This window comes from Psilocybe cubensis, chromosome 3 (assembly GCF_017499595.1).
Source record: "Psilocybe cubensis strain MGC-MH-2018 chromosome 3, whole genome shotgun sequence".
In the NCBI taxonomy this organism is placed as follows: Eukaryota; Fungi; Basidiomycota; class Agaricomycetes; order Agaricales; family Agrocybaceae; genus Psilocybe; species Psilocybe cubensis.
Window position 1 is genome coordinate 521,780 of NC_063001.1, and position 20,841 is coordinate 542,620.

Here is a 20,841-nt window from a genome sequence, read left to right on the forward strand (position 1 = left end):
ACCTAGGTGTGTATCTACCCTTTACTAAAACACTAAATATACTAATTACAGTGGGACGTGTATATTCAAAGGCTCTGGCCTTCAAGCAGTTGGAGCTCCTCAGGATTGAATGATATGCAGGTCCCCGATCGCCTACACGAAATCCCAATAATTTACCAATCGTACCGATGATGAACTTAAACCATGAAAATGGGAATCGTACTGTTGAGAAACGCCCAATCAAACCATTGACGACACGGCAGGAGAGAAAGCTAGTTGATTATCTCGACGAGGCTTTCTTGCAGCTTACTCGGAATTTCAAGAAGCGGTGAACACAATCATCCACATCTTCATGCATCTATTGAATGTGTACATGCAGGACAGAGGCTTCTTCCACTCTTAAAACGCTGCCGACATACCTAGAAGCTGTGCGACAAATTCTTGCCATCGTCCTGCAGATACCCCCAGTGGACCCATCCACGAGCCTGCGAATCGCGTACATGCTTCGCCTTACAGGAGATGCGTTATCTTCTATCCCAGGTTATACTCTAGGCTCGGACGAAACTACGACTCGCGATACTTTGCAAGATCTTGTCGACTTTCTCGACGATTTGGATCAAGCGTGGATTGCTGTGTTGCAGAACCAAATCTGGGATCCAGAGTCCGCAGAAGGCGTCGATCTCGTTCTTCCTGCAGAAATCGAAGGTCTATCGTCTTCTCCAGAGACCAACGGCCATCCTGTCGCGCGTACCCTGAAATCAACTCCTCCCAGTCAGACTGACGTCACTCGTCTGCGTAGCCTCCTTTTTGCCGGGCAGTCGTCATTGGAGGAATGGTTGGCCCATGAACGTGGATCAGGCGGTGAAGAAGAGCCTCAAGATGTTTCCAGTATGCTCTCCCGGATGGGCCTGCTTGATGATTTCGATTCGCTATTCGTTCGGACCCTCAATTTCTTGGGTGGTTTTGCGGGGAATGTAGCAAGAAACACCGTTGATCCCCTAGATGAGGCCGTAATGGAGGATACAAGTTGTGCTTGATCGATTGGAGTGAATGGAGCCTTCAGAGGCCTTCAGGATATTGTTTGCTTGATGCTGTACTTTAGCCACTGTGAATGGAGAATATGCTTTCAATGCGGCCCAGGCAAAGCACCCGCAATTAGACGCGTTTAGATATAGTTCGCTTGTATCACTGACAAATCTTTCCAAAATCGAGGGAAACACGAATTCTCCCGGGGAGAGTAATTATATACGATTTTCTAGCAGTGTTGTTGTATCTAACAAGAAATATACGCGTGGACGAAATGAGCACAATGCCAAAGGCCAGCCACGCTATCTCATTCGCATATTTCAAGTGGTTTCTGCTTGATAAACTAGATGGCAAGCAGTCGGTTGATGCGAAGTAAAAGTGTTGAACTTCTGGCTGCACAACTTGCCTCCATGACATTAAACAATGTCATTCAAATTTCTCTTTCTTCGGTTCTGAATAGATATTGAATGGAAATCGGAGACGAACATGATATTCGAATCAAAACAGCATCGTTATTTTTGAGAATGATATACAGTTTAAGCAGGAAGATTTTGTTAGATCGGTGGTGCTTGAAATCACCGCTCGCGATTTGCATCTCTCGCTCCAACTTTCACTGCCATCGAGCAACAAGATTCTAATGGACTTCAGGCTAAAAGGCTCACGGTGTAGTCATGAATTGTTGCTCACCCTGACCCTGGCAATAACTCTTTGACACCTTTGAGATAATACGCCCAAAATTGCCCTCGGAAAAGCAACCTAACCATTCCTTATCAGTCAAAGAGGTAGATAAGCGCGCTAACAGAAAACGCTGACAGGGGCAGCGGGGATTGGAGGAGGAGTATAGTTGTAATGCGTGTTGGGAACCTTTGTGTTTTTTGGAATATTAGCGCCGATCGTCTAACGAGAGATGGAAAGCGATGCCAACAATGCGACGTTGAACTCACACTATACAAGGGGTAGACTGTCGTACCATCGTAGAGATTACCATTGAAGGGGGCAGTCCCGTTGATTACCGCCGTGAAACTGGGTAAGGTGTAATTTTGTGTTTGAATGGATGGCATCGTGCAATTTAGCTGAAAAAGCCGTTGAGATCAAGAACAGACCAGAGTGAAATCGGTTAGAAAATGTGGCTTTGTCGAATGCAAGGGTAAACGTAGAACGGCTCACCGTAAAGGATATCTGGGAATAACCAAGTAGGCGGTGCAAAATGAGGACAGATGAGTGCCGCTTAAAATCTTCCAAAAAAGGAATTCCCGTCATTTGTTGTTGCGTCAGTCCAAACCGTTGACCCACAACTCTTCTACTCCTTCCTACAGCCATCATCCGACCACTCAATAGCCTGTAGAATATTCACGAACGGCAAATAGGGAGATACTCGGACGGGTTTTCTGGGGGAGAAATCCAACGTGTATGAACGTTTCGTACACATTGGTCTCTGCCAACTTTGTGGAGGATTTCCAAGAGCGTTGTCGATACCAATGGCTGGAAGCCGGCTGCGTTTCAATCCCCCGAAGCAAATAATTATGATACTTTCTAGACTCCTGGAGTATCTCGCTGGTTTTCTGGGTTCTTGATCGACTTGGGAGTAGGAAGGATATCAAAGAGCGAATTGCGATTGAAACCGGACCTTTCCTGCGGGTGAAGTTGGGTGTTTGAGAGACAACTACGAAAAATGCGAGTAGACTTCATATGGGATTGTACCCGATGACGAAAGCCATGTGAGCTCGCTGTATGGAACAGTGTACGCCGTCGAAAAGACGCACCTGAGATCAAGCAACTCCAAAGCTGTATCTCCTCAGAATCTCAAGCGCTCTTTGTTGCGCTCTTTGTTGCTGGTATTTTTGACGTCCGGCAATTCCGAATTCCTGTGGCATTTGATGACGGTCAACAGAAGATTTTCGGGAGGATCGGTCAGGAGGAGATATTGCAACTATTTTGGAGGTTTGATAGCGTTTGTATTTTAGGGAGTGGTCAAATTAGCACCCTACTCATTCTATCGCCGCCTTGTCGTAACGACGGGTCTTTGCCTTCATTCCTATCTTCAATCCACACCTACTGGCAAAAGAAACCGACAAACTTACAGCAGATATAAGACACGGGTACAGTTACCCGAACGTATAATTGCAGTATGTAACCAATTTTAGGTACAGGAAACTGGAGTTGAGGCGCATCCTTCGTAGCCCACACATAACGTTGTGGGCCTTGGTGGTGGTTCGGAATTGACAGGAGCTCGCTGTGTGGTACAGCGCGCGCATCATTGTCAAGACCGAGTCGAGAGCACGAACACGTCTGCTAAACCCAGCGCTGCTAGTCGTTGGACCTCCCAGCATCGTCCACGACTTGTTGCTCATTCAATTGCTTGGTATTCCCTTTCTGAACTTTTTGCGAATTCGAAACGATCCTGACTAGAGGGGTAGTTTTAGATGACGATGAAATAAACTGATATTCGGGATGCGCAGAATAGGAGCTCCAAGCGAAAACCAGTACCGCTGTTAAAAGCTGACTCCTTTCTTCGCTTCACCTAGTTGCCCCAAATTTACGAAACCGGGGCGAACGACTCCGCGAGCTGCAGTGAAGATGAAGGCATTGTCGGAAGCTATCCTGCCGAGAATTCTGGAGTCTCGGACACCGAACCATAAGAGCGCTTAATCGACAAAGTTGCTGTGAAGTCATGGGCGTCGTCGCTGCAATGCTGTCGATGTCGTCGCAACGATCTTGTCGATATTGCCGCGATGTTGAACATTGATGTCTTGGTCATAAAACTTGCAAAGGGGACAATTGAACCAAGATTGAACGAGTGCCACTGACTCTTGAATATTGAGAGAGCTGTGGTCGCGGTCAACGTCACTCTTGTGAACGGCGAGATGGGCTCGTGCGACAACAGTCACATTCTTGGAAATTACTCTCCGGGGAATTTCACTTCCCCGACTTCGCTACCTGTGGCATTCCTCAGGCATCTCAACATCGACTCGAATTAATTAAATGCTGTTGTCAATTTTAACAACTAGCCAAAGAGCGCTTATATGTTCGTGAGTGAACAGAAATCTCGCCAAAACCCAATCAACTACGACTGGGATTATGATCTCGGCACAGATCATTGAGTCGGACTATCGAAAGAGCTCAAGTATTTTCTTGCCGAGTAAACCTCAGTAAAAATTCAACCCTGAGGCCTGAGGCTTGGCATGAATTTCTTCTTCAGCAAAAAGCTAGCAATTGCGCTCCTCCTACAACCTTGGACGAACCACTGGCAACGGGGAATTGTCCAACAATACTTATTCGCGGGTCCGTGGCGGAGCCGAAGTCGGCCGAACTTCGTCACAACTCTCAGGTATTTTTTTCTTCTTTTTTTTGAATCTGTTACTTTGTGTTAAGTAAACTCTCAGGTATTCCCCGGCTCCTCAGAAGTATCAAATGAAAAGTAGAGCGATTTCCAAGTCAGCCAGAGTCATTCTCTCCGAGATCCCTCCCATATCAAGATAATTAAATTCAGGAAAATCGAAAAACAACTGAAGTCATCGTTGCAGGGCCGGAACGTTGACCTGCCGCACCTAGCTTTGTGAGCGTCGACTGTAAATATCCTACACTGATTCTGACCTAGCAAGTAGTGAAGTCCTTGGTCAAATGGCTGGTTCTAACTGCACCTCAACAGCGTATGTCAAGCTCTGTTGGCGTCTATGCAAGCCGCCGTTCTTTTAACTTGAATCTTCTCCAGGCGAGAAGCACAAATAGGTGGCCCGTTTAAGACCTTTTACATCTGTGAAAATACCTCAAGAGAATCCCTCTCTTGTCTCTGACTATTATTTTGCCGTGATCCAGTGACATCTGAACGCAAAAGAGGTACCGGTTCAATGGGCACCATGCCACCGATCCTTCCTCAAACTTTTATTCGTATTTCAAGTCTTCAAAGTGCTTGCAGGTATTGGTACAGTAAAATGGCACGCTTTCTGCCTAATTTTACCCCATTGTCGCTGAAATTTAAGTACAGGTCTTGTATAACCAGTGTATGGCCTAACATCAAGACGCACATAACTTTTAGGCCGCGAATGCTCATTGCTCCCCGAATTCGATCATCATTGTTCATTGAGTATTCTAATAAATCAAATGGTCAGTCTTACCGGGAGAACTAAAACTAGAAGGCTCAGAATTTTGTACTGATAGAAATGGCTTTGTTATTGGCTTTGCAAGTTTTCCGAGTGGCCAAGTTTCCCGAGCGGCCAAGTTTCCCGAGTGGGCAGCCTACTACTGTAAGCTGGAATTGGTGTGTATATTTGATTTATTCTCGTGTCATGAGCTCCAAAAAGTCGAATTCCCTATGTCGCTCATTGAGATTTGCACTGACTAGATATTCCATATCTCTTCTTGTTTGCTATGTATGTCCAATGCATACTTTTCATAACCAAAAGTGGCCTTGATGGTCGCCAGGAGCACAGCCACACCATAAACACTACATGAGCAATGATGGTGCCTGTCAATCATTGACCTTTACCGCCGCCATCATGTCCAACAGCTGTACTGTCGTCAAATCATACGGACAGGGATGGCGCTCTTTCAGATGCCGCACCACATAAAACTGGGCATTACTACCACGTCGAATTTTGCTTCGTTTCCCTACAACACGACCCTTGCGCGACCCTGCAGAAAATGTGAGTTTTTAAGCTAGTTTCCAAATTCTAGAGCACGGTGCTCACATATGGACAGGGACTATCACTCACTTCACCGAGAACTTCATGAAAATGGCGAACTTGCGCGCCAGCCCACCAGAACCACTTCTCTTAACACTGCCAGCAACGTTGTAGATCCCGTCGTCAACAACCCCAGCTTGGGGAACGCGATGCAGATCATCGAGACGCTCGCTGACGTTGGCCGCGTAATCCCCTTTGTCGCACCGGCCTTTGTTATCCTCAAAGTCATCGTTGATCTGGAGAAAAGGGCACAGGATGTGGACGCGAAGTGCTCGGATTTGCTGGACCGCATCACATTCATGCTCAGCCATCTACCGGCGCTGCAGAAAATTGAAATCAAGGACGCCACGCGACAGGTTATCGAGAGGATGAACGAAGCGCTCAAGGACTCCGCGTCGCTGATTTCGGCGTATCGCAAGCAGAGTCGTGTTGCGAGACGGCTGAAGATCTCAAATCGAGAAAAATTCGCCACATGTGCGGAGAGCATCAACAACTGCTGCCGGGACTTACTTATGAGTCTTCAGATTCATCAGACTGTCCAACTCGATATTTTAACGCGCGATATACCGAATGACGAAGAAGATATTGCTGCTAAAACCTTCGTTGATGCTCACGGTGGGAGTGTTGATGCTGTCATGCACGACCGAGAGCTCGTCAAAGAGTTTGCCCAGCAGCAGCACCTAGTCATGGATGATTCAGTTATGGAACAGCTTAATGCAAATATTGCAGATTCCGTTCAACAGAACCACGTTCGACTCGAAAACATTCTTCGCGACAATGTTGGCACGGCCATCGCAGATGGCTTGAAGAATCTTGCTATGGAAATTAACTCTATGGAGGCGGAACAAAAGTTCATATGTGTACAGTGCGACAAAGAGTTCACCAATTACACAAACGGGCCAAAGGCCTGCTCTTTCCATCGTGCCGAATACGATGGCTGGTCGAAGCAGTTCCCTTGCTGCAGCACAGCGCACCCATGTCAATTCGGAACGCATCGAGCAAAACATCACTGCGACTATGCTTACGCCGCCTTCTTCCCGCGAGCCCGAGACGTGACGAGCTATACGGATACAAATGAAAAATGGGCCGTCGTGGAAGATACGAATCTTGAAACTGACGACACGGTATCGGCCAGTGTAGGCCAGCTTTTCCGATGGAAGTCGCGGGGTGGCCGGGTTGAGAACAACACCTTGTTGGTCATTGTTGGCAGGGTATGGTATAAGTACCCTTACTACTTCAACACTTTCACTGCCAAGGAACTGGAAGACATTACAAAATCAGTCCGACTTTCTCGCCGCACCCTAATCTATCGTACATCTCCCGATGAAAACGAATACGCCCTCGCCGAGTGGATACTGTCGATTTCAGGTAAAATCACAGGCATACGGATCATTGCGAAGAGTGCGACCTCTGCCAACCCATGGGTCCGCGTCTGCCCTATTGACCTTTCCACATGCACAAAGTCGGGTGATATCTTGACCACGTCAGAAGGTGGTATCCGCTCTTTCATCCCTGCTTCTCCGTATACCCTACCGGAGACGGTGACAGTTGGCCCAACACTACCGGAAGCCCCTTCACGCCCTGTCCGGACCAACTTCAAAACTCGGAGTACGCCTGCCCTTCGAGTGATCCTCAAAGCAATGTCCGATCCTCCCCTCGAGGCCAACCCAAATATCGCCGGCTCTAAATTCGACTACTTTATCGGCAAGGTGTCCGTATTCAACAACAATCCTCCAGGATCACTGAATCCAGTCACTATTGCGGGTATCTCAGCCTCTTATCGCATGATTGGAGACCCTGAATACGCGCCTGTTGAAGAATGCAAACTACTGGATGGATTCAATATATTGCCAATTACAATTGAGCCTCGACAGTCCTCGCAGCTCAATTTCCAAGTAGCAGTACCCCGTACGGAGGAAGACGCCAAGTACGACATTCGATGGTGGCACAGAGCATTTTTGGCGAGGCATAGACCGGTGCGGATCAAGCTGGTAGTGGAGGACATCGAGGGCGAGCAGTGCTCGCTTGTGCTGGAGTACGTCTTCAAGCCATTCGCTCTCACCAAGCCCAAGGAAAACTACCTGGGTTTCTTCTTCTTCGACAACACAGAGACCCATGACCGGTGTTATGTCGAAGTGAAGCCAGTTGACAATCCTACGGGCGTGGTCGAGATCTCAAGCTCCGAGGTGAAAGTGAAGAGGCTAGAGAAAGCGGTGTATCAGGCGTTAAAGACCGGAAAGACGGAGATTGACCTCGAGATTGGGCAGGAAAGAAACAACGGCGAGTGGGAATGGAAGGCGTACGCTCTGGTCGACATTTCATGTAGACGTGTGTACGCCTTCAAGATCATCGTGGTGGAAGGAAAGAAGGTTACCGTCAAACGCCGGGGATGTATCGGTTATGTACTTTGTCCAACTTATGGCGAAGTTATCGACAAAAAGCGACCAATTAGCTACGCTACTGAAACTGCCAAACTTCCGCCTCTGGAACCGTTAGACCTGAAGGAATATCCTCAAGACGACGCATTCGACGATTTTAAGCCTCCTGTACCACCGAAGCCGATGACACCTGTTGCGGAGGTGCCGCCGCCCTTTGGGACCACAACAACCTCAGTTCCTGCAGACTTATCGAACCGACTGGCGTCAATCGACACTAACCTTGCCCGGATTGCCGATGCTCTTGAAAGACTTGTCGCTGTCTTTCCGTCAGCCTCAAGTTCAATGAATGGACACGCACGATGAGGCTTGTGAATATGTGTTCGAATGGCTTCTCAACGCCATATTTTGAGAATAAAACTTCTTTTCTGTCCAGGTTGGGACTGTATGCAACTTTTTAAAATTTGAATGATGTTGTATTGACGTACCATACTTAATGAAATGTGTGAATTATGATTTTGCCCTTGTAAGCTTCGCGCACTGTGCTCCGTCCATCCTATTACATAGAAAATACCTCCTCAGTAAAGCAGCGAGCTACAGCGTTGGTACGCGGTGGCAGAATATTTTCCCCAGACAGCCAGCTGCCATCGAATCTGACGTATTGGAATTTATGCAGGTCCAAGCCAGTTATCAAGGGACATCGGCTCCTAATCACTTAGAGTGAAAGTGGTTCCAATAGGATTGATAATAAATGTTACACATCAATTTGCAAAACAAAAATAAAAACAAGAAACTGATAGAAATACTGTTCGAGTCGTGTGGATGCTAGCCCAAGTCCAGGACAGCTAGCGGATAGAAACATACTTGTGCAGATACAAGTTCTTGAAGAGTAGACAGTGAAAAAAGAACCAAGAAATACAAAGATGATGAGAGCCAGACCATAATAACCAAATCATTCAGCGCTTTCCAGCTTGTTCAACAGTCGCCAGATTTTCGCCGCCTTCGAATACTTTCTTAGCAGCAGCATCAATGCTTACAGGGGATGCAGATGCGTTTGAGATGTTCCATAAAGAAGATCCCAGACCCAGACTACCAGTAGGAGTCCCCAAGTGGCTAGACGGACATGGACTGCCAGCAGAAGAGTTTCCAGACCCAAGATAATTCGGCGTACGGTGCATGTGTCGGGAAACAACAGGTGTCTTCACCCCGGGAGACGGCGTGCCTGCGGTACTGGCATGTGTCGACTGAGGGGTGAGCGGACTAGAGACACTGGCTGACGCAAGAGACTTCCACTTAGTTTCGCTGAACTTAATAGAATGATCGATGATGGATTTGTAGACTTCCTGATTGAAGCCGACACATTGCAGACCAACGCAAGCAACCTTCAAAGCACCTGCAGCATAAAGCTGTGAAGTTTCATATGTGTTCTGTGGAGATGAGTTTTTTCTTCCCGAAATCGTCTCTTTGATGATGGCAGAGATGGTCTAGAAGGCTGTTCAACAAATTAGTCCGTAGTAGCACCAGAAGGACATACCTCTGAAGGCAACTGCATCCACTCCTTGGTCGAGAGGTTATCCAGCCTGAACGCCTTGTATGATCCAGCATAATACCATACTCCCTCTTTGTTGTAAAAACATTCTGTTGGCGAGCTTGAGTTGAACGGGTCAAGGTAACATTAACTGACAAACACACCAGTAGGTTTGCTCATGCGACCGATGACATCCATTGGGGCCCATCGATGCGCTGTTGCAATCCTAGGGTTGGTGCTGCATTTATAGACTGGTGTGTACATATAGCCATGTTCTTCACGCTCAGGGCACCAAAGTGTAGTCACATTATGAAGGATCCTATAATTCGATAAACTGCTCCTGTGCGTGTTAGGGTATAAGCTGTTCGTGAAAGTATACTACTTACGCGTTCCGTAAGGTCTGTTGACGTTTTCAAAGGTATTAGCCACCAAAAAGTGAATCTTTGAATAAACTCACTGCTGGGGCTCCGTTGAGGAATTCGTGCAATGTAAACGGAGGTGGGATGACGATGGCACTCAGTGTAGCGTCCGGAGGGTTCGGTGGCAGAGGGATGGAAGCCAGAGTCAAATTTCTAGCATTTGCCAATTCGATAGGGTCATCTGTCTCAGGTGGCATGTACTAGAATTGCATGAGTGGATGGTGTAAAAAGTAGAAGTAGGAAATACCTTGAAATCTGGATCCCCAGGTTTATAGTTGTTGACATCCACTATAGTAGGAGTCTCTTCGGGCTCCGTCTGCGTTCCCATTTCCACGGATCGCTAGAACATGGATGTAGTGACTATCGCGGTATGTTAAGCAAGACCACCAAACCTTTCCTGGATTCTCTTCGTATGAAGGCGGTGGGTCGTTGCTCCTGACAGGCATACATGGCCTCCCAGCTGATTGCCGGATGATCACTCGCAAATCCTCAATCGTCTTTTCCAGATCAGATATATGCGCCTTCAAATCATCGACTTCAGCGCTATTGAGAGCCCTCGAGAGCTGACTGCCAGAAAGCAATCCGGCGCCGCCACCATCGCCGCCTTTCTCACGTTGCAGTTGTTCAATCAACTCGTTCTTCTGGCGAACGGAGACATAAACATCGGCCAGCCTCTGCAGTGCGGCGTCGCGTGCTTTGGAGATCTCAACGACGCGTAGGCGCTCGATCTGAATCTCAATGGCGAGCTCAGCCATTCGAAAGGGGTTCTTCAGACAAAGTAAGAACGCGCGAAATACAGTTGACATTGGAAATACTTGCCACATTCTTGATAATGTCGAGCTCTTTCTTAAGTCGCGCGATTTCATCAACAGAGTCAACAACGTCCTCGGAAGTAGTTGAGGCTAGAAAGTTGTATCTTTTCTGTTCTGAAATGGCCTGGCTGGGTTCTGCCATGGCGGAAGCTGGTGGAAGTCAGAAGCAAGTTGTGTTTTAGGGGCTAACAACAAACAAAGGTGCAATGTTAACTTGAAACTCAGACGCAACCTCCCGGTACGGTACCGGTGTTTCTTTTCGGGCTGCGTAAGTAGTAAGCGACCAAAAAGATGAAGTGAAAGGTATATATTTGAGCCCAGATAGCATACGATATACATACAGCACCTAAAGTGAGGAGTAAATTACAATTTGACTGCGGGCGCAATCGCATGCCGGAGGTATCGTGAACCACCGTCAATGAGGGTATGTGTGCCAGTGATGTGTGCCGAGGCAGGCGAGGCGAGGAATAGGGCAAGCCCAGCGATGTCAGATGACGCGCCAATGCGGCCTGTGGGTTGGCCTTCGTTGAAAGCTTCCTCGCCAGCAGTTCTGAGTCCGAACGCGGTCATTTTGCTGGGGAAGAGACTGGGGTAAATTGTGTCAGTCATCCGCTGGTAATTTTGTACAGCTATTGCGCTCTAAGATTTACATACCCCGGTAGGATAGCATTGACACTGCCAAGAAATAGAAATGGGTCAAAAACATAAGAAACCAGTGATCATGAGACATGAACACTTACGTGACATTGTTGGAAATAAGCTTGAGAGCGAGCTGTGATGTCAAATGGTTTACTGTACATTCACAGGGACTATGTCAGTTCATGCCGCAAAAGAGTCAGTTTATAGAAGCTGAGGCTGACCAGCTGCTTTACTAGATTGGTCTGGGTCATCAAATCAGCACATGTAATAGAAAATGATTCAAAAAATGATACATACAACTCCATGTTCCGTTTCCTTCAGCACTGAGCGCGCCTTCGCTTCCGGGTTCTACAGATGCGGTCGAAGAGATGTTGATGACGCGTGCGGGGTCGCGATTCGTTGAATCTTTGATGAGAAGATCCGAGAGTCTAGTTGAAGTGATTAATTTGTATTCAGACCAGCGTAGAGTCTCAAGATTTACCCAGCAGTCACTAGAAAGTTTGTAAATGAGAAATTGGAGGAGATGTAAAGACGTTGATGTGCGTACTGTAAAAGATACTTTTCACGTTGACGTTAAAGACGTTGTCCCAACCCTTCTCCTCGGGAAAGTCGAGGAAGGGTCCACCCCATGTGATGCCAGAGTTGTTCACCAGAACATGGAGCTTGTTTTCGCGCTTTCGGAACTCTGCAATTAGAGCATTGCAACCTGCTTTTGACTGGAACACAAGCAATTAGATTGTTTGTCGCACGAGGCAATATGGCGGGGATGACATACGCCGACGTTGGCAACAATGTATTCCGCCTTGGGTCCAGTAGCGACTTTGTTGATATCATCTACAGCCTGTAAAATAGAGATATTAATACCCAACCATTATGGTTGGCGTTCTATGAAAGTATTCTCCGGCGTTGCAACGTACTTCTTTGAGTTGATTCTCTTTCCGCGCAGCGATGTAGACCTTGGCTCCATTTTGAGCAAATCCAGTGGCAATCATCTTCCCAATGCCGGATCCTCCGCCCGTAACCAAAACTGAAGTAGGCTTTGTTAACAACAATCGAACACTGCAGCGGCGAAGCCATGGCTCACCGATCTTCCCAGCAACCTTGAACAACGACTCGAGACGAAGATCTGCACGTACACGGTCATATTAGCAAATTCTGCAAAATCCTCAAGGACAATAGGCTTACCAGACGACATGGTGGGCTAGTATGTGATTGAACGGGTATAGGAGGAGAACGTAAGGAGCTGGAACATGTATAACTTATAGAGATCCAGTTGCATTTCAAGGAGGTTCGGGTGCTATTCGGCTTCTTCAGTTCCCGGTATAGGAAGCTGCACTGTCCCCTCGGAGTCCGAGGTTCCGGTATACCGTATGACGTTGTATAAGCATTGGTTAATGAAAAATAGGAGGTGAAAAAGTATATTAGACTATTAGGAAAAGTATCTAATTAAAACATACGTATTGGTATGTTAAATGCAAAGGTATAAAGTCTAAGGATGCGTATAATGTTTTAACCTGAAAATGCAGTACTCTAAATAAGTAAGAGAATGTCGAAACCAAAAGTCCAAATAGCAAGAGTCAAACGTATATTTACACCAATAAGCGAAGCATGGAAAAAGAAGGAAGAGTAACCTGGGCCTGGGCGGCATGATCATCGGCGGCCGATTCTTCGCGCGGCTCTGTCTTCAGCGTGTCGAGCGCGTCTCGTCGCATAGCCAATTTCCTGCATCCATTCTGTCCAGTGGTTAGATGTCTGTCAGCATACGATTCAAGAAGAATGCTTTACGTTGACAATCGCGAGGAGAAAGTGCACGCAGGGCCACTGTGTCGCCTCCTCGAGGGTACGCTTGCGTTATCGTGAAAGCAGTGTCATCTTAATGGGAATTAGCTCTTGCACGAATGTCTCTTGTGAGGGGTAACACATGCCTTTTCCACCCTCCTTTACTTGAGCATGGGCCAATGGAATGGGCTAAGAAGAACACCAGTTAGATCAGAAAAGTCAAGATACGAAAGGTGTCTACCATTCGATACAGGTTCTTCATGGACTCGTCCAGAAGGACAAGAATATCGCTGCACAAGAATCCATGCAACTTCTTCCCACTCTTCGCTTTGATGAGCACCCCTTGTCTAAGGAGCCGTCGGGGACCCATAAACCGTGTGGGAGCTGTGAGATCAAGTCGCCTAACAGAACATTAGCGCCATAACCGAGAGTTTATTATAAATACGCGTACCCTTGTCCAATCCAAAGGTTTTGAGAGATCTTTTTTAGAGTTTCATATCCTTCTTGGTCGCGGATAGCTTCGTTAATATGGTCAAGAAGCTTTTCGGTCATATCGCGAGCGACAGCAATCCCATCGTGCTCTTCTCCGACTTCGGTATAATGAAGAATCTGTCGATTGGAAAATCATTATTTAGATAATAAATGCCTGACTGGGCGGACATGCCTGTTTTATTAGCAATGGGTATCTGGTAATTCGTTGCACTGCGATATTACACATCAGAAGGGCTGGAGAAGAACAAAGAACCAATTCTCACTCGGAGCAAGCAAGTAGCTGGACAAATCCAAATTTCGCACAGCTGGGTTGTCATCGCGCATATGCTAATGAAGGCCAGACTAAACACAATGAATCAATGGAGCATATGGAGCGCAAGTCACCTGTAAATGAGACGCAAGCTCGGGATTGGAGTCGCGCAGAGATTGTAGAACTTTGATCGCCGTTGACTGATTGACGCAGTACTCCTATGTGAGTTGGCTAGAATTAATTTCAACTCGTCAAGCGTTATTTAGTTTATGACGAACCATATAAACACCCATGTTGGGTACATGGCTGAGTAGAATATCACCTATCTTGTCGACATACAACCGACAGTCTTTTTGCCGTTCTTCAAGTGAGCTGACGAAGGCCTAGCGAAAATGTCAGATGAAATTCCGCGGAATAGGAGCAAAGAAGCGGACGGTGTTTGTAAGGAGGATATCTTCAATGTTGGCGAAGACAACGGTGATTTCCTTCCGCGACAACAAAGGAATCATACTTGAGTAAAAGACCTGGAGGTGCACTCAGCGACATCGAATATAAGCAGTCGCTGTACACTAGCTACCTCGACAATTAATTGTAGGTCCCTAACATAAGCCACTTCGGTGTTTATAAGTTCAAAGATCGCCTGCAATTGACATCAGCGCATGACCTAGATACCAAGGGTACATAAATAGGAGGTACACATACCTCTTGTCGTTTTCTCTCGCTGGGGGGTATTCCATCTAACGCATCTTTATCGACAAGACTCGCCCATGACTGATATAACAACGAGCCGTCAAGATCCAGGAGCTCAAGTAAAGGTAAAGAAAAACAAGCAGAAAGTGGACTGACCATCCCAAAGGAAGGGCTGTTCGATCTGGACGGCCCATCCTGCGGCGTCCCTTGGCTGGTCGAAACATTCATGATCGGAGCTGAAATATTCAACGTGCTTGCGCTCCGCCGCTCGCCTTCCGTCGATGACGACTTGCTTCCTGTCAAAAAATGCAGGAAATGTGAATACCGACCTTCGCTTTCCCGCTGACCCTGCGCGGGCGACATCGAGGATACTGTGGTGGCAGGCGACGATGGCAGATTGGTCCCAGAGTCCGTCGACACCACCGACAGTCGATTGAGATTCCCCTGTGCATTCTTGAACTGCTCATATCGAGCAAACGCGTCGTCTAACCTAGCTTCGTGTGAAATGGGTTCGACGTCAGGCTCAGGCTCAGACTGTGGAAGCGCAGGCAGATCCTTGTAGAAAGATGGCGAGCGTTTGGGTGCTGCAGGTGCTGGCCGACGCTTGACACTTCTGTTACGCACAGGTGGTGGGCCAACATCGCGATTCACAATGAGGCCGGCGGCTTCCAGGACAAGCTGTCGCTCGCGTTCTCGTGCCTCTTTATCTTTGGTTGTCGCTGTTGCGGTTTCTTCATTGTCGCTTTCATCAAATGACAGATAGTCCGAATCCGAATCCGAATCCGAGTCCGAGTCATCTGAATCGCTTTCGGCACGATCATACGTACTGTTGGATTGGTTAGCAGTACTTTCGGTGGTGGGAACGTTTCCCACTTGTGGGACTGAGTTCACGGCAAGGCTCGGTTTGACATTGACTTCACGGTCTTTTTAGTGTTTAGATGATGAAAAACATTTCGGATATATTTCCATTCCAATGTAGAATTTGTGTGTTATTCGAGGGTGTGTACATGAAAAATAAAGCAGAAAGAAAGACTTCAGCCTAATGCCATCATAGGTAAACAGGGAAACTCAGGGGGTAAATGTAAGGTCACTAACCCTCGACAAGCTCCAGATATGCAGCAGGAACAATGAAGACCACTCCGTCTCGTTCTGTTTTCCACCACTCCTCTTCAGATGTATCTATGATAGACAGCGTCTCGCCTTCGCTGATGGGAAGTTCGTCTGCGTTGTTGCCGGTGTACGAATATATAGCCTTGGCTTTTTCTGGTTGAGGTTAGTCAACAATTCGAATGCCAATAAGAAAAGAGAAAAAAGACGCACTTGGTTTCACGACTTCAACGTAGGTCTTGGGGAAAAGACCCGACTTTCCAGTGCTCACAACGGAGCCATACCACCAATCTCCACCACTCTTCGAGGGGTTGGCATTAATGATAAGATTTTCTCCGAAGGCTGTTCGTTATATTTAGTAAAAGGGAGAAGTGAAAAGAAAATTGGCCGATACTCACAGAGATCTTCAGGACCATCGCCCTCAAACGCATACAATGACCGCACTTTGAGTTCTAGGAAAGATAATGAGTTTCCAAAATAAATTTCAGTCAGCGGCTTAAAAAGAACTAACGAGTAGACTTGTCAATATCAGCCATAAGATCAGACATTGGTTCGGGTGTCGGCTCATCGACCATGATCTTAGGGATGGAAGTTTCAGCTGGAGCAGGGGCTGGCGGAACATAAACTTCCTCTTCCTCCTCAGCAGTCGACGGCAGCCTATGGATATCTTCCGGTATACTGCCAACATCAGCCGCACGGTCCGCAAGCCACGCCACAGACTGTCGGTTGGACGAGCGGTTTCCGTCATCATGGCTCATCGGCGTCGTCTCTGGTGGGATATATTCCTGCGCGGGCGGCGGTGAAGGTGCGGGAGGAGACGCAGGTCGGGGAGCGTTGTTGATGTGTGCAGGAGGCGCGGTGTCGCCTAACACTCTCCCCGACACCGGAGGTGCGCTTCTGTCAACTGTCTTCGTTGCTCGCAATTTCTTTCCTCCTTGAATAGAAAGCAATAACGCGTTAACGTCAGCTGGGCCAGACGCCACAACAACAGGCGCAGCCTTTACTGCAGGAGGAGGGGGAGGACCTGGTGGTGGTGGAGGAGGAGGAGGTCCACCGAAACCTGAATCCGCGCCACCAGGAGCAGGAGTAGAAGGGGAGGAAGTAGGTGCAGAAGCTGCAGCCGATGTTGGCCTGGGAAGCATCCCCCCAAAGAGCTGTTGAGCTATGTTGGTGCGTACACTTCTGGAACGCGTAATTTCGTCGTCACTACTATCATCGTCGTCGTCCTTTTCTTTGATATCGTCCCAGTCGTCGTCCGTTGTAGAAGGCGCAGTCTGGTAGCTCGTCTTGGCAGAAGACGGCGCAGGGCTCTTTGAAGGAGGAGGAATTGAAGAAGCACGAACAGGGGTAAAGGATGGAGGAGTAGACACCGGCGCAATATTCGCCCAGGGGTTGGGGCTGGTGTTTCCATTACCGTTAGCCGTTGGAGGAGAAACAGGCGAAGACGTGCTTTCTTTGTCGAGCATCTTACTGAACGGGTTCGTAGAAGATTTGTTTCCGGGAGAAACGGCGGGTGTGGAGAAGTTAGGTGGAGGTGCAGGCTTTCGGTCTGCTTCCACACGCGTTGGGGCGGGGGGTGCAGGAGGAGCAGGAGGTGCTACCGGGGCAGCGGGTGGTGGAGTAGGCGGCTTAGCTGCACGAGCTTTCATAGCTTCCACCCTTGCAGCCCGTTCTTGCTCAAGTCGCGCGGCCTCCTCCTCTTCCTGCTCAAGCTGCCTCATTCTGGCCAACCTCTCCTCTTTCTGCTTGCGAAGTTTAGCTTCCCGAGCGCGCCATTCTTCTTCTTCAGGGTCAACCTCTGGTTCTTTAGGAGGAGCAGGTGCTGGAGGTGCCACTGGCGCCGCCGCTGCAACGGGTGGACGAGGAGCGGCACCCTTACGCACAGGAGGAGCAGGCGCCACACGAGGTTTGGGAGGAGGCGGTGCAACTTTGGGGGTTGGGGCAGCCTTTGGCGCAGGTGCGGGAGGCGGCGCCGTGTATGTAGATGTAGGTGTGGGCGCTGGAGGCTGAGGTGGAGGTGCTGCTTTCTCTTCTTGCAATGCCTTTTCATTGGCCAGTCGCTCCTTCCTTGCCCGTTCTCTTTCCTCTGCTTGCAATTCGGCAGCTCGAGCCTTTTCTTCCGCTTCCTTTTTCTCTTGCTGCAGTCTGTCCTCTACCGAGGTATCTACATCCGTAGAGCTAGAAGGCACAGTCACGCCTAGCGCTGCCATTCTGGCTTGAATACGACGCTGAGCTTCGGCCTTAGCAAATGCTTGACGCTCAGCCGCCGTCATATTCTTGACAGATGGAGAGGGAGTGGACTTCGGGGGCGCAGGGGCAGCAGGAGGATCTCGGATAGCTGATGCTGGAGCAGCAGCTGGAACAGGAGGCGGTGAACGAGCAGCGGGAGCACGGTCGTAAGCTCCATCTCTCCTGTCCCTGTCGTCTCGAGAACGATCTCCGTCGCGGTAAGACCCTCCTCTGTCGTCGTACGCGCCGCGTGAATAAGGCCTGTCGCGGTCGTCGGCACCACGCGAATATGGTCTATCGCGGTCGTCGCCGCCGCGAGAATATGGTCTGTCGCGGTCATCAGCACCTCGAGAGTACGGTCTATCACGATCATCGCCACCCCTGGAGTATGGCCTGTCACCCCCTCTTGAGTACGGTCTGTCAAGGGTATCGCCTCTTGAATATGGCCTATCACGATCCCGGTCGTCATCCCTCCTCGAAGAATAATCATCATCCCTATACCTATCGTATCTTCCGAACCTATCATTCGCCCTATCTCGGTCACGTGCCCATTGTCGCTTTTCCCTTTCTTTTCTTTCATCGCGCGCCTTGATCTTGCGCTCGACCTCGGGAATGCGCTCGTGTAGAAGAGAGAGTAGATCTCGTTCCAGACGACGTCGTTCTTCCTCCTTCGCGGCAGTCTTTGGACCCCGAGCGACATAGTCCAAATCGTCTTTGACCCTCTTCACGCGATACTTCAGATCTTCCATCTCCTGGTCAAGTTCCTCGTCCTCCCTGGTCCTGTTCGCGCTTTCCTCCGCGGCACGGTCCAGCATGTGCGCGGTGCTCTCCAGCTGGCGTTTCATATCCGACAAATCTGCAGATGGGCTATCCTCGTCTTCACGAGAACGAACAGCTGATCGATTAACATGGCGATTGGCCGGTTTGTAGTATCCGCCGATGGGTTCTGTATCCGAATGTTTGTAGTTTGCAGCGTCGCGACGGCCCTCGGTCGTAGGTGGCTTGCTGGTGAAAGAATGTTTGTTGCCTGATCCAGACCGTGTGTCGTTAGCAAGCAGCTCCTTGACGCGGTCAACTGTGCTATCAAGGTCTGCGACAGATGGCGGAACAAGCTCCTGAGGTAACTGATCAGGAACTGGCATTCCATTGAGTCCTGTGGTCAAAAACAAAATCCCATGTCAGACAGGGCCATTTACAATCCGCAACTCGGTGATATCCTTACTTCGATAGATCAAACCCATAGCTACATGGAACTCTGCAATGTTGAGCTTTCCACGATCGTTGATATCGGCGAGTGTCCTGGAATATGATTAAAGCATGTAGAAGTCTATAGATTCCATTTACATACCAAATACGAGCAAGATCATCCTTAGGCAAACCACTTGCTCCAAAGACGTCCAAAGCAGTCGCTCCACTGATAAACCCAGTACCCTGAGCATCCCACGACCTGAAGATCTTGTCGTAATTCTTCTTCTCGGCCTTGGTCAAAGCCCATGGTAATTGTTGACCTGATGAACCACGTTGGGCTTCATTATGCTGCTGGATGGACTGGACAAGGTTTTGCTGCTGCGGAGGAAGCTGAGGGACACCTCCTGCTCCGAATGGAGCCGACGTGTTCATAGGCATGAACGTCTGCGACATCATCTGCAGCCTCGGGTCGACAAATCCTGTCATTTGAGGAACCAGCGGTGCTGGAGAATTGCCTGGAAAGCCTGTCTGCTGCGGCAACAACCCTCCGCCCCCGAAGCCGGGTGACGCATTCATGAGGCGGCTTGGTTGCGGTGGAGGCATATTCAAAAAGCTAGGTTGTTGACCAGGTTGTTGAAACCGAGATGGAATTGGAGGAACAGGAGGAGGTGCTGGCCGATTCTGCTGCTGGAAATTGCCTCCAGGGAACCCCGTAGGCTGTGACTGCAGAAACCCAGATCCTCCTTGAAAGCCAGTCTGCTGTGGTTGTTGGAAGCCAGGCTGCCTCTGTGCTTGGAACCCCGTAGGCTGAGAAAGTAGAGGTCCGCCATTGGGGATCCCCAGACCGCCTTGCTGGAACTGTGGGCCCTGCTGTTGGAAAGTGGGATTTTGGGGTTGAAATTGTGGGTTTTGAGGCTGAAATTGTTGGTTTTGTTGGAATTGTTGATTAGGCTGCTGGAAACCAGTCTGCATGGGGTATTGAAACCCCTGCTGACCCTGTCCCCACTGCGCCATCGTCGTCGTCTATGGTGGTCACTGATTGAGATGGCCTGATTGAACCGGCGACCCCTCGGATTTGTTTACGTAAACACAATTGTCTCCTCTTTGAGCACGGGAGTCCCAGTTATTGCTTTCATTTGTTTCCGTAGACATGTTTCCTCCCATTACTCTGAAATACGAGTTCATAAAATTGTAATCACTGGTGTAGTATTCAGAATCCAAGTATGCCCATTGACAACTATTCATAATCAACTTACTCCTATACCTGACAGGGGCGTGCAATCTAATCTCATCCATGTCATTTTTCAAGGATAAGGGGACACACCGTATCGGAAGTTTTTGGAGCATACTTGGGTGCCTTTTAACTGGAATCAAAATGTATGACTATAGGGCTGTTGATCGCATGACCACCGACAACTGACATTGCCTGCTCAATTCTGGCCAAGGTTCCGTCTGCTGAAGAGGACAACTAGCATGGGCCATTGTTCTGTCACGATGCGTGTAATGAGTTCAAACAAGCTTTCAACGTTCAACGTTTCGCTCCCGGGCATTCTACGAGACTCTTCCTGATTCAATATACAGAATTACAGACAAGTCACCCAGGAACCTCTGACGCACTGCGCAGAACCGCAACTGTTCCTTGAATT

General features: G+C 48.6%; 5 protein-coding genes across 5 annotated transcripts; 2 read left to right on the forward strand and 3 right to left on the reverse strand.

The window, feature by feature from the left end:
• Window positions 1-167: 167 nt before the first annotated feature.
• Window positions 168-1,016, forward strand: JR316_0002992 (uncharacterized protein; the record flags this gene model as incomplete). The annotated part of the gene is made up of 2 exons (XM_047888775.1): window positions 168-307; window positions 359-1,016. 2 exons carry the CDS (start codon window positions 168-170, stop codon window positions 1,014-1,016), a joined length of 798 nt encoding a protein of 265 aa, XP_047751149.1.
• A 4,679-nt stretch (window positions 1,017-5,695) lies between these two features.
• JR316_0002993 (uncharacterized protein) lies at window positions 5,696-8,428 on the forward strand (the record flags this gene model as incomplete). Its single annotated transcript, XM_047888776.1, has 1 exon — window positions 5,696-8,428. One exon carries the CDS (start codon window positions 5,696-5,698, stop codon window positions 8,426-8,428), a length of 2,733 nt encoding a protein of 910 aa, XP_047751150.1.
• Window positions 8,429-9,018: 590 nt separating this feature from the next.
• Window positions 9,019-10,963, reverse strand: JR316_0002994 (uncharacterized protein; the record flags this gene model as incomplete). Its single annotated transcript, XM_047888777.1, has 8 exons — window positions 9,019-9,546; window positions 9,597-9,700; window positions 9,755-9,930; window positions 9,977-9,990; window positions 10,048-10,209; window positions 10,257-10,349; window positions 10,402-10,776; window positions 10,814-10,963. 8 exons carry the CDS (start codon window positions 10,961-10,963, stop codon window positions 9,019-9,021), a joined length of 1,602 nt encoding a protein of 533 aa, XP_047751151.1.
• A 221-nt stretch (window positions 10,964-11,184) lies between these two features.
• JR316_0002995 (Rhamnolipids biosynthesis 3-oxoacyl-[acyl-carrier-protein] reductase) lies at window positions 11,185-12,655 on the reverse strand (the record flags this gene model as incomplete). Its single annotated transcript, XM_047888778.1, has 11 exons — window positions 11,185-11,407; window positions 11,476-11,496; window positions 11,562-11,613; window positions 11,682-11,702; window positions 11,758-11,888; window positions 11,942-11,951; window positions 12,008-12,176; window positions 12,236-12,301; window positions 12,378-12,487; window positions 12,545-12,586; window positions 12,646-12,655. The coding sequence occupies 11 exons, from the start codon at window positions 12,653-12,655 to the stop codon at window positions 11,185-11,187; spliced, it is 855 nt and encodes a 284-aa protein (XP_047751152.1).
• A 394-nt stretch (window positions 12,656-13,049) lies between these two features.
• JR316_0002996 (Actin cytoskeleton-regulatory complex protein pan1) lies at window positions 13,050-20,209 on the reverse strand (the record flags this gene model as incomplete). Its single annotated transcript, XM_047888779.1, has 14 exons — window positions 13,050-13,193; window positions 13,357-13,428; window positions 13,481-13,640; window positions 13,691-13,848; window positions 14,116-14,199; window positions 14,260-14,364; window positions 14,684-14,785; window positions 14,828-15,594; window positions 15,767-15,934; window positions 15,992-16,120; window positions 16,177-16,230; window positions 16,290-19,160; window positions 19,230-19,306; window positions 19,356-20,209. 14 exons carry the CDS (start codon window positions 20,207-20,209, stop codon window positions 13,050-13,052), a joined length of 5,745 nt encoding a protein of 1,914 aa, XP_047751153.1.
• Window positions 20,210-20,841: the final 632 nt, after the last annotated feature.